General features: G+C 47.4%; 1 protein-coding gene across 3 annotated transcripts; it reads right to left on the bottom strand.

Annotated features, from left to right (window-relative positions):
• Positions 1–11,426, bottom strand: LOC109767918 (disease resistance protein RGA5). 3 transcript variants are annotated; one of them, XM_040401480.3, is made up of 9 exons: positions 11,079–11,413; positions 9,998–10,855; positions 1,916–3,574; positions 1,627–1,789; positions 1,428–1,529; positions 1,287–1,352; positions 1,064–1,108; positions 708–926; positions 1–537 (listed from the first exon to the last, which is right to left on the bottom strand). In XM_040401480.3, exons 2-9 carry the CDS (start codon positions 10,819–10,821, stop codon positions 331–333), a joined length of 3,285 nt encoding a protein of 1,094 aa, XP_040257414.1. In that variant the 5' UTR covers positions 10,822–10,855; positions 11,079–11,413; the 3' UTR covers positions 1–330. The 3 variants fall into 3 exon arrangements, with proteins under 3 accessions (XP_040257414.1, XP_020182250.1, XP_045088464.1); XM_020326661.4 differs by having other exon boundaries at positions 1,627–3,574; positions 11,079–11,426; XM_045232529.2 differs by lacking the exon at positions 1–537 and having other exon boundaries at positions 1,010–1,108; positions 1,627–3,574; positions 11,079–11,426.
• Positions 11,427–13,056: the final 1,630 nt, after the last annotated feature.

Here is a 13,056-nt window from a genome sequence, read left to right as displayed (position 1 = left end):
TTTTCTTTTCTCAAATGGGCATAGCAATACTTGGCATAAGCATAGCAGAAACAACCAAGTCCGTTCCTCAAACAAAGAAATAAGCAAGTCCTAATTAACATGTGTAAATGGGAAGGATAATTCAAACCCTGTCTATGCCTGATTGATCTAGGTCAAACATAGACTACGGGGCAAAAGACCTGGCGCATCACAATATCCTATTACAAGCCAAACAATAGCAACAAACAGTTTAAGAAGTTCCAACAAAAGTAGTGCAGTTCAACCGACCACTAACCACAGCAACGCAATTATTCAGAAGTCCTGAGCCATCTTCAGAAGCACGGCACCACACTAGTGAGAAGAACTGCTGCCGGACTTGAGGCAACTAAAGCACGCCCAAGGCCTCCACCTCGGTCGAGCGGGCACAGGAGGAGCAGGCGTAGCGGCGGCGGCCTCACTGCTTTCTGCAAGACTAGTGGCGACAACTGTGTGCAGGGTCTCTGGTGGAGTCGTTTCTGCTGACCCGTCCTCGGCTTCTTGGTGTTCCTCGGCCGCCGGCTGAAAATAATCGAGGCAACTTGTGTGTTATTGGTGTGACCAATAATTTTCCCAGGAAAAAAATCCCTAATTTCCCTCACACTAATAACTATTCGGTGGTGCATAATCTAGATTCGTGCAAGTGAAGTGCTTCTATATATGGTTCTCAAAATATTACTATTGCAGCAGACCTCTTCCTGTCGGTCTGCCTGCGACTCTTCTTCTTCCTCCTCCTTCTCGTTGATGGCCTGAGCAGAGGAACCGACACCGGTGGCTGTTGTGCGCGCTGGTGGTGGAGCAGACATGCCAAAACTGAGGCAAGAGACAGGACCGCTGGGGTGGACGTCGAGGACTGAGCACTTCTCCGCAGCATCAACGTCGACGTCGTTGGCTTCACGTTCGTCGTCCGGCTGAAAAAACGCACAAGGAACTCATTTTAGGCAGCATAAAAAAAGTGTAATAATACTAGATTAATAGTGCATTATCCACGTTCGGGTTACTGCAGCAGGCAGGTACGCGCCTGTACGTACAAGTATGTAGCACCTACCATTTGGTCTGCCTTGGAGGAATCCGACGCCTGGCCTTCATGGGACTACATACAATACAAGAGAATTATGAGGTAAATGGAAGGAAGAGTGAGGAAAATTCAGAAACTTGAGCAGGGAAAAATAGATGGAGGGGTAGTGCGAGTGCAAGACGCCTGGCCTTGGAGAATATAATGTTTTGGAAGCATTTGAGAGAAATCAAAATTAGATCATCCGATGGAGCACCTGATCTTGGTTCTTCTGCTCCGGATCCGGCTCTTGTCTTACACGGTTGTCATCGTCGTCGTGGAACTGGAATGAAAAGGACCGATTATGCATGAGGCTTAAAAGGGAAGCTAGCTAGCTAGAGAGTAAACCAAGTAGTACCTCCTGTTTTGTCTGTTGGGAGCTCGATCCTTGGTCCTCCTGAGCAGACGTACCAACACTCGTGGTATGATGCAGAAGAGGGGAGGCTGGTTCTTTTATCATCTGTATAAAAGCCAAAACTAGTAGTTGTGAGTGAATTGGGAAAAAAAAACTCACACTAAAGCTCGAACCAGATAGACACAGAAGCATGTAGTAATACCCGAGGGTCGCCACTCATGTCGAGATCAAGCGTGGGATGGTTGGGATGATTGTCGATTGCTTGCCTCACAGCTGCCTCCATCTTCTCCACATCAGAAGCACGGGCACCATGGCAGTCGATATTAGCGAAGACCCACCGGAGGGAAGGGAGGTTCACCAGGGTACTAATAAAGTCAAAATCAATGACGGCATCCCTCATGTACCACATTGTGCGGAAGCGAAACGTAATGCATTCAAGGCTCCGCATGCTTCCCGGCAGAAACCAGAAAGGTGCATGTATCGCGCAGTACCTCAACTTGGGGAACGCGCCATCAGGGAACTCAATGTATGAGTCTATCCACAAACTTCCCATGTCACAAAGCTTTGGCAAGCCCCCCAGGTTGACCACATCCGGCTCCTCAAAATGATACAGATCCAGTTTTAGTTTGGAGAGGTTCGGCAGCTGCGAGGAATTAATCCACGCCGGGAGCCTACTGAAAGTGCTCGACATTGACAGATCACGGAGTCCCCGAGGGGGCTTGTAGCCTGCCCAGTAGGTATCTGCCTCCAATTCCGACCACCCATAGAGGCCCTCAAGATGTAGGATTTGGATTTTCTTAAGTTTGCATACAGAACCCACAAAAGTTTTCTTAGAACGATCATCCAGACCTCCCCTTAAATGACAGTCCAGCACCCTCAGCTCTGTCAGCTTACCGAGTCCTTCAACGAAGGTAGAAAATTCGCCACTGATTTTCAAAGATAGCTCCTCAAGGGACGTCAGGTTCCCTATCCAATTCGGCGCTTCTATATCAATATGTTCAATTCTATGATTGCACCAGAGATCGCTGCCCACACGAAGGCACTTAAGTTTCCTTAGCAAACTAGTACTCTGCGGCAATCCTTTTATCTTGCAGTTCCTCAAGTCTAGTGTCTGCAGAAACTTTAGATCTCCTATATCTTTTGGGAGCTCACTAATATTTGTGTTCTCTAGACTTAAGTATCTCAACAGATGTGACTTTCCAAGATGCTCAAGATGACAGTTTTCCAGAAATTTGCAGTTCTTCATATCTAGTACACGTAACACTTGAAAGCATGAAAGTGATGGCATCATACTTATATGACACATGCTGGCATAACATGATCTCAGCTTTGGCATGCTCTTGTTAACCAAATGGTTGTGCTGCTCTTCATCTCTTGTTTGGACAGCTAACCTACGAGCTTTGCTTTGTGAAGATGAATATTTCCCATTACTATCCAGTATGGTGACAAAATTTTGTTCCTTTGATAACAAACAAATTATATCAAGAACCATATCATGAACACGACAAGCATCTATGGCATTATCTTGTTTGCGCTCTACAGGCAGGAGCATGCTTCTATTTACGAGATCATTAAAGTATCTCTCTCCAATCTCAAATAACCCTATCCCTGGCTCCTCATGGACAAAGCCTTCGGCCACCCACATCCATATCAATGTGTCTTTCATGATCAAAGCGTCTTCTGGAAATATGCTCAGATGCAACAGACAAGGCCTTAGATGATAAGGTAGATCATCATAGCTAAACATTAATATCCTTCTCATGTCATCAATATCTTTATTATCTCCATTTCCAAAACCAATAGAGCTGTATAGCGTAGACCAATTCTCCATTGGTTTATCACGCAACAAACTAGCTATTGCAATGATAGCAAGCGGCACACCAGCGCATTTCTGTAGAAATTTTTTAGATACCTCAGAAGGTTGATCATAAGGGCATTTTCCTTTACCATCAGATAATATTTTATAGAATAGTTCTTCAGACAAATTGTGAGGAAGTGGTTCTAGCTTGTAGACATCACCGGTCTTTGTGGCAACTTGATGAAGACGAGTAGTTGTGATTACTCGACTTCCAAGATTGTTATCCAACAATGCAAATTTGATTATTTCCCATGCCGTTGTATCCCATATGTCATCGATGACGATGAAGTACCTATTCAGATGACAGAGCAAGAGCCATGCATTAGTTAGTATAGAACTATGTAGAATATCTGTAAAAAGAATAAGATGCATGCTAACTACTTGGATAAGGAATACACATGTATATTTCATCATTTAATCTACCCAAAAAAAGTGCAATAAAGAAGGAATGAAAGCCACTCGACAAATTCATGCATGAGCTTGACAGATTTCATTTATATCAACTACAGTTCTCATTAATCCCGTTCCCAAACTAAATATAGTTCTGCATTGGAAGTTTCCATATTAGATTTATTTCTTTTCTAGAAAATACATCAGGATTGAATAGGCTGTCCAAATTAAAATTTAAAAGATCTTGCAGGAATTTTTTTTGCAGGGTAAAGGGATTGTATTGATTAAATAATAGTCACATTACAGTCCCGTAGGATGAGGTCTAATATTTCATCAGTCCCTGATCCTAACCAAATTACTGTTTGTTCCTCTAGACGACCAATACGAGCAAGCAGATCGCTCGCTTGGTTCATTTCCCGGGAGATTTTGTTGGCAACGAAACGCCTCCCTTGCGACTTGAAGTGACCCACAAAATCCGATTCAACCTCTCCCGACCCCCAAGTCGCTCCCCAGGCGACTCCGGGGGCGCAACCACGCCGCCGCCTAGAAGCCTCCCTCCGGTGCTCCCTCTCCGCCGCTGCCGCCGGCATCTGCGCTGCGGTGGCGGCGGCCCCCCGCTGCCAAACGGCGCCGGGGGCGGCTCCTTCTCGTGGTGGCACTGGCGACCGCCGGACTCGGCTGGGGACGGGGATGGCGGCTGGCCGGCGTGGGCATGCCGGGGCGGCGGCCCCGGGGACGCGGAGGCAGGGGAATATGGTGGCCGACAGTTCCCTGCTTGGGGGCTATGAGATGGCCTCGTTGGGGGTCCATGCCTGATCCAGATCTGGCGAGGGCGGCAGCTTCCATGGCGGGCCTCCGCGCATGGCGGGCGGGCTGGGGCGTGGCTGCTCCAGCTGGCATCCGCGGATCCGTGGTGGTGGCGGTGTGCCATGGATCGAGGGCGGCGGCGCTCGAGGTGGTGGCAGAGAGATGTCCAGGTGACGGCGGTGTTGGCCCGTGGATGGTAGGCGGGTGTTGGCTGGTGGCTGAGCGGTTCTGGAAAGTGGATCCTCACAGTGGAAGCCGGGGCGGCGGCCCCGGAAAACCGTGCAGCAAGATGGCGCGGTAGCTCAAGATCTTGGCGGCGTGTGGTGATTGCTGGCCGATCTGTGGCTCGACGGCGGCGGCATGCGACTTCCCTCTCCACGGTAATGGCCCAAGGTGACAACTTTGCTCCCCTCCATTCCCAGTTTGCTATGCTCCGGAGACTTGATGGACATGGCCAGGAGAAATCTGTGCGCTGCTGCAGCAGCGGGCAACGATGACGCATGTGGGCGCCGTCTCCTCCATGGAGGCGTTGTCATGGCCATGTCCATCCCCCTGATCAAGCACCGGGGGAAACCCTAGGCTTGGTTCGCCGGACCAGGCAGCGGCGGCGCCACGACGTCGTCCTCTCCTTGGAGACGCTGTGTGGGTGCTTGGGGTGTCTTGTGCAGGAGTAGCTGGTGTGGGTTGCCTCGTTCGCCTCCGCGGCGAGGCTTGGGGTGCCGTGTTGTCACGTGTTGGTTGTTGCCGTGGGCATGGGCATCCACGGCGCAATGTACTCCATCTTCGACGCCTCTTTTGAGATGTCTTCCTCGAGTTAGGCTAGCTCCTGTTGTCCACTTGCCGATATCCTAGGCGCTAAGAGTGGAGTGTGTGTTGATCTAGTTTGGTTGGAGGTCGTGCTCCGTGGTGTTGGATCTGGATGTGATGTGGCGTGTGTGCTCCGTGTTCTATCTCTTCGCCATTTATGGCTTGAGTTTGGGCAAGGCGAGTAGTGTGTCGGGGTTGTCATGGTGGATGTGGATGCTAACTTGGTGTAGCATTGTGCCGAAAGGCGTTGTATCGGCCATCTTAGCCTCTTCTTCTATGAATATATGATATGTATGCTTGTGTGTATTCTAGAGAAAAAAAAACCCGCCTCCTTTGCTTCATGAGATGCTTCACGTGCTCAACTAGATGACCCAGCTGTGATCTTGCAGGAAATTAACCATAGGTTTCGAACTTGTTGCTTCATTAGGTTCAATGTTCTTATGAAGAAATGCACCACGTGGCTGATAAAAGTTAAAGTATATAGTAGTATTTTTTTTTTGCGGGGTAAAGTATTTAGTAGTAGACTCTACGAATTATTGGCAGACGATATGCATTTGCAAGTTCCATGTCGATGGCGTTCATCATAACATGTAGATGTAGCGCCGCATTGCGTCAATACAACTAGCGCCTTAAGTCCTACATACATATTTTCTGTTTACCAGATTATACATCAACTGGGATAGTTGTGTCTTGTTTACGCTCCCGCCAGCGGACGGGGGAACCCTAGCCCGCCGCCTCTCCCCCCTCCCTCGCCGCCGCCTAAATGTGTAGCCGGGTGAAGCCCGGCTGGCGTAGGTGGCGGCGGGTCCACTTCTTCCCCTCCGCGTGGATTCCTCGGCTGGTGCGGGACGGCTGGCCGCCGGAGGCGCCAGGATATGGCGGGGATCGGTGGCCCCGTCATCGTCAGGTGGTGGCTCGACATCCTCCTGGCGCTTGAAGGTGGCGCGGCGGCTGCGGGTGCTCTGCTTCAATGGATGTGCGGTGGCCAGATCTGGCGCGGGGGCTGGTGGCGGTGGTGTGTGCGCGCTACAACCTGATCGACGGCGGGTAGCGCGGGATGGCTTCTCCGTGGCTCCTCCTTGGCTCCTAGTGGCGGCGGCTCTGGCTCTCCACTCGGTGGGCGGGCGGCGGTTGGTGGTCCGGCGTTGGTCCGAGACGACGGCCCTGGTGGGGCTACACAGAGGTGTCGTGTGGGGGGCTTGTGAGGAGGGATGGAGGGCTAGTGGTGGCCCTCCGTCGTCGGCATGGGTGCTGGTCGTGGATTCGTTCCGCTCCTACTCCTCCCATCTCCCCGGCCTAGTGTTGCATGGTCTCCGGTCTGACGTTCTTCGGGACCGGGCGGTTGCTGGTGGCTGCGCCGGTGGTTGGGGTGTCGGTAAGGCCAAAGCTGGAGCCTTGGTTGGTCGTGGAGTTGTCGGTTGGTAGGGTGGCAGCCCGAACGGTGGGAGGCACGGCGTTTGTGGGCGGAGCGTGCGTCTCAGGTGCGGACGGGCAATAATGGCTACGCGGGTGGCATGGTTGCGGGTGGCTGACGGAGTTAGGGTGTGACGGTGGGGTGTGAGCGCCCGGGTACACCACTTGCCCAGTTATACTGGCCTGCGGTGGCGGCGGCCGTTGCTGTCGTACCCTTCCTAAAGGCACCGTGGCGGCATTCCCACTCCTCGTCTTGCTCCAGGTGAAAACCTGATCTTCGGGATCAGGCGGTAGCGGCTATCCTTGGTCGTTCCCTTCTTGGAGGCACCGTTTTGGAGTCCTGGCTTCGTTGTTGTCCGTCTTACCTCTCTGTTGTGGTTTGGGGTGGTGTGTCGGTGCCTGGCACCTTTGTATCTTACCTTGGGTGTGTAGTGTGTGTAGTGATGGTGTGTATTTGTATTGGCTCTCAGTTGTAATCGGTGATGGTTACTTTATAATATAAAGCAGGGAATCCTTTTTCGTTAGTTGTGTCTTGTTTTCTATATCTATACCTACTAATAAAGTACAAATTACTTCTGCCCGTTCAAAGACATTAAAAGTGTCATAAAAGTTAATAATATTTACCGCTACTGCCGCCCGTAAGTCGACAGGTCAAGTACGAAACTACCCGTCCAACCAAGCTACCCAAAGGCTGTGATTATAATCCCACCTCGCCTCTTTACCATCATATACCACCAATTTATATATGTGTATGATTTTAAATCAATAAGCCGACTCAAGAAGTGGGTCCCAAAATATGAGCATGAAGAAAAGAGAAGAATTATGAGGAAACGAGTTAAAAGAAAGATGCTGTGAATGGGCCAAGACGAGGGATCAATTAATAATTAGCATCATCGGTTGCACCTGCACATATTCAATGGCCCTCCTCTTCTCACATCCTATATACATAAAAAGTTCATCCCCACTATCCTATTTATCTCAACATGCACACATGCCACCTCACCAAAGGCCCACAGAAAAAGTTTTTCATTATTAGTTGATCTCATGCACACCTTTCACCTCACCACACATGCCACCTCATCAAAGATCCACTCAAAATGCATGAGAAAAGTTTTCCATTAAGTTATCCTACTTATATTCAAAATATTTTCTGACTACACAGGAATCAAATACAATATATATTATTTATTTTTAGCTTTAGTTCATATATTATTAATTCAACTATGGAAGCTTCGTACAATCAAATCAGTGAAATATATTGCAATCGATTCCCGCAGCAATGCACGGAGTATTCTCTAGTTCACATACAAAAGGTTGGCTGGCACCTTCATATTTTTGATAATGTTGTTTTGAATCTCCTGTGGGGTACATCTAAATTATGCTTGCCACGTTTATATTAATTACCTCCAATATTATGTGTACTCATTTGATCTAAGATTATTTTTAATAACATAGCAAAAGAGCCTGTGCCTTGCAACGGGAGAGAAAATAATACACGCTCTTAATTCAATAAACATGACTCAAGACCCTAATAGGTCCACGCCCTTTATTTTCACATGACATCACATTTGTTTTGCCGACGGTGGTCTTAGTGCTCACACAACGAAAACGCGTTCGAATGTAATCAGTCCTAAGATGTCTCTCTCTCTCTCTCTCGCTCGGAATAAGATGAGAAATATGTTGTTTTCCCCCGCGAGATTTCTCAGATGTGTGCATGCATGGTTATCGATGTTTTTTTCCTCACAATATGGTTTTAATGGGTGTTTATTTGCAATTCGGATCGTCGCAGGTATGAAAGAAAAATAGACCGCGCACTGTAGATTAAGTTTGCACCAAAAACAATATTTTAGAAATATTTAACAGTTAAAAATAATATCATATTTAGATTTTACACAGTTTTCTAATCAAATTTCATATATAACATGTTAAAATCAGAGTTACGGCTTAAAAGATATGGATAATTTTGTTTTAGATAACCTGCGGATTTATTAACCAAAAAGTCAGAGGGTTTTCTGTTAAAATGAAAAAATGATTTGTCTGACTTAAATATGGATGGCGGGTTGATTACCTGAAACGTCGGGGGTGTTCTGAGAAAATGTAAAAAAAACGGTTCGGTTGTGACTTAAACGTGTACTGCGGGTTAATTTACAGAAAACAGAGTTTTCTTTTTGTAAAATGGCGCGATGATGAACCGATAGAAACATTCCATGCTTTATTATTAGGTAGAGATTAATATTTATCAAAATAGAGTTGCTCATAGTACAGCTAGTATAGGAAGATCTGGTGGTAGCATCGCTTGTTGGTTGCACCGTGTGCCAGAGATCGTTACTCATGATGTACTAGCATACTGTAATTCTCTTTCTGAAGAATAAAACCCACATTATCCTGCAAAAAATATATTCTGTTTTTTGCCGCGAATGAATTGATAAACCGGCCACCAACCGGTGATAGACGCAATGGCCATTGAGGAAGAACATGACATAATTCGCTGCCGGAAACATGCCCAAGTTCATGATAGAGATGAAGAAAGTGGACGGTTCGACATCCTATAAATCCGTTTGCATTTAAATATTTTGAAACTTCTAAAAAAACTTTTGGATTAGTTATTAAACTTTGAAAAAGTATACAACAATTTCAGCGTTTGTATACCCCACTCAGAACACATACACCACTCGTCTTCCACCCGGTGATAGTATAAGTCGAAGGAGGCGCCATCGAAGGACATGACTATGACTTTCTCAGTTTTATACTACATGGTCTAGACAACAACAATCCATTTTTTAAATGCAGACATAGAGAGTGTGTTGCTTTTAAGAGAAAGACTATTTCAAATTGTTGTGGTTTAAAAAAATGTTCACCATTTTTATATTCAATATTTTCAAAAAAATTATCACATTGTTTTTAAAAATGGTTGGATTAAAAAATGTTCTATTTTAAAAAAAAATCCCAATTGTTTTTAAAATGCATGTGTTAAAATGAGAATCTTAAAAAATACCGTTTTACAAAAATTGTCAGAAAATTTTAAAATGTTATTTTTTAAAAAGAAAGTATTCATGTTTTCTTAAAAAGTAAAAAAAATTATTCCATGCACAACTACTCTTTCATCAGATGAAGGACGTTAAGGTGGCTTCTTCACATCCACACATCATACTCCAAAAAGAGATAAACATAATGGAATATAACAAATGTTGCGTAATGGCACATATAAAGCAGATTTTCCGGTTTTTTTTCCGTTGTAACGCACGGGCATTTGTACTAGTAGCTATATATAAACTTAATAGTGGTGGGTGATCCGAACCTCTTATCTTGAAGTAGATGTCGGAGTTTGTTGATGAGTTGTATTTCATCCAATTTGTCTATATCACCCATAGACTTGCTCGGTTCCAGTTCCAGGAGGATGCCTTTGAGAACTTTGCTCACATTAGGGTTTCGACCCACCGGAACAAAAGCCTTGCACTTAAATTGTGTTTGAAGACTATCATACACTGCCTTGGCAAGGGTTGTCTTGCCGAGTCCTCCGGGTCCAACAATAGAGACTATCTTGAGCGGCTGATTTGACGCATCCCCTTCACCAGGAGGTGTCAGTCTCTTGGTTAGCTCGTCTCGAGCGTCTTCAATGCCAACGAGGTCTTTCTGGTTCTTGTACAAAGCCGCTAGACAAGGATAAACGGTGTTGTTTATGCTGGTGTCCTTGACTTTGTTGTATCTGTCATGCCAGTCAGCCAGGTCTTTGGCATGGGTCTTGATGTCCTTGATGGCATTGCCGATCTGATGGCGAGCCTTGCCATTGGTGAACAAGCTGGTCATTTTCTCCACTAGCAATTTGAGCTTGTGCGAGTTGGCTGCTGGATCAAACCCCTCGACGTACACCAGGAAGTTGTCAACGACATCCTCCATGTCGTATGACAGGCCTGTGAGTTCATCTGCCCAGATCTTGATCTGCTGGTCGAGCTGGTCCCTTGGCACCTTCGCCACCATTGTAAGGGCAGCGTGTACGCCCTTCATCTCTAGCTCAAGGGACTCAACGTCTTCCTTGACTCCCTTCTGTAGCTTGTACTCCGCCAAAAGGAGCTCGCCCAGCTTGGCGAGCAGGCTTCCCATGACACTGGTCACCACGTCCATGGCAGAGTTGATGTTCGGTCTCAGTGTATGGATCCTGTCAGAAGAAAACGTACAACACCCATCGGAGTTTAGAAGATAGGAAACCGTTGTTGGAAGGAAAAGCAAAGGAAACTGTTCTCCATCCCCAATTTCACAGGAAATCCACAGGTGAAAACCTGTAACACCAACTGGAAGCAAATCGGTGGCTTTGATGATACTCCCTCTATAGCTGTAGTGATCTAGAAGATCTTATATTAGTTTAGAGAGGGAGTACTTACTTAGTACTACAAGAAGCATAGCTGAGTAAGGCACCCTTGCCGTCATATCCAACACCAAGGAGCTCTCAGGAAAGATCCAGATCCCCAAGAAGCTAGTACGTCGGCAACACTGGTACGCTCTCCAGCGACCGCCTCCCCTTGCCGTGCTCGCTGCCGGCGTGCTTGCTGAGACGAGACGAGCAAGCGAAGGATGGCTACACAAGCGCCATGGCTGGTGGCCTTTGGTGGAGCAAGAGCAACTTGCTGAGATTGAGGTGCCCCCAAGAAGCTAGCAGAGCGAGGAGCCAGCAGAGGCTTTCCCAGATCTGATGAATGATGAGGTTGCAGTGTGGGACGGGTCCTGACGGTGCAAGCGTCATTGCTAGGAAGCTGCCCGGAAGCACGTCCAAGGAGGCTGGCAACTAGGTCCCGCTCCCGCAGGCAACTAATTCCTGCCGAGAATGCGAGGTACGTACTTCGTCTTCTCAGCCACATCTTTTTCCCTTGATATTTTTTCGTATACATTAGCTCGTTAGTTCCATCACACTATAAACGAGCGTACTGTCTCTCATTAAACCCCATTAACGCGCTCGAGAAGGACAGCCAACCAACTATGCCACATGGCACATGTTCGTTGGCCATGGTGAGAAAGTTTTTAATTATTTTAGATTATTTTTGGAAGATGAAAGTGAGATTTTTTTTCCTTGTTTTAGATAAGTTTTTTATAGGTTTTTTCTTTTTGAGATGAATGTGACGTTCACATGATGCGAGAAAGTTTTTATTTATTTAGTTTGAGATGAAGGTGATTTTTTCTCTTTATTAAGATGAAGAAACGCATGCATAACTTCCTCTTAAGTGGCCCACAATGATGGACTTCAACCACTAGTACATTATTGATCGGCTTATCTGCAGTAAAGAAACTCTGGGCTGCTCTTGGTACACTCAAGGCACATTTTCTCTAACAATTTCAGAATTCTTCCTTTGGACACACATGGCATAATTTTGGGCATGGATCGGTGCACCAGGCATGTATATATGAGTACAGAGTGGGGAAACAACCTCAACTATACAGAGGAACTAGGAGGTGGGCCCAAGACACAATATACACGTACACAATATATTCAACACCCCCTCCCCCCCCCCTCCCCCGTGCAGTCGAAGCGGCGGCGGAGACGTAGAGACTGGAACGAAACTCCTCGAAGGTGGAAGTCGGCAGTTCCTTAGTCATCACATCGGCGAACTGTTGTGCAGTCGGAACATGGAGGACCCGAATACGTCCAAGGGCCACCTGCTCGCGCACAAAGTGAATGTCCAGCTCAATGTGTTTAGTCCGGCGATGATGAACGGGGTTGGCGGAAAGGTACACCGCAGAAACGTTGTCACAGTAGACAACCGTAGCCTGGGAGACGTCATGATGCAACTCCTGAAGTAACTGTCGTAGCCAGGTGCACTTCGCGACGGCGTGAGCCACAGCTCGGTACTCAGCCTCCGCGCTAGAGCGCAAAATCGTAGGTTGTCGCTTGGACGACCACGAGACGAGTGAAGGACCGAGGTAAACGCAGTAGCCAGAGGTGGACCGACGGGTGTCGGGGCAGCCGGCCCAGTCCGCTTCGGAGTAGGCCACCATCTCCAGAGAAGTGGATGCCGTGAGAGTAAGCCCAAGAGCGATCGTGCCGCAGATGTAACGAAGAATCCGCTTCACGAGGGTCCAATGGGAGTCACGAGGGGCGTGCATATGCAGACACACCTGCTGAATAGCATACTGTAGATCCGGCCGGGTGAGAGTCAGATACTGAAGAGCACAAACAATGGACCGGTAGAACGGAGCATCCGACGCGGGAGAGCCCTCGAGAGCAGAAACCTTGGCCTTCGTGTCAACAGGAGTAGCAACAGGGTGACAGTTGAGCATGTCGGCACACTCAAGTAGCTCGTGCGCATACTTCTGCTGATGAAGAAAGAAGCCGTCGGGTCGCCGAACGACCTCAATACCAAGGAAATA

The sequence above is a fragment of the Aegilops tauschii genome, chromosome 2 (assembly GCF_002575655.3).
Source record: "Aegilops tauschii subsp. strangulata cultivar AL8/78 chromosome 2, Aet v6.0, whole genome shotgun sequence".
In the NCBI taxonomy this organism is placed as follows: Eukaryota; Viridiplantae; Streptophyta; class Magnoliopsida; order Poales; family Poaceae; genus Aegilops; species Aegilops tauschii.
Note: the sequence above shows the minus strand (reverse complement) of the source record. Positions and strands in the feature narration are given on the sequence as shown.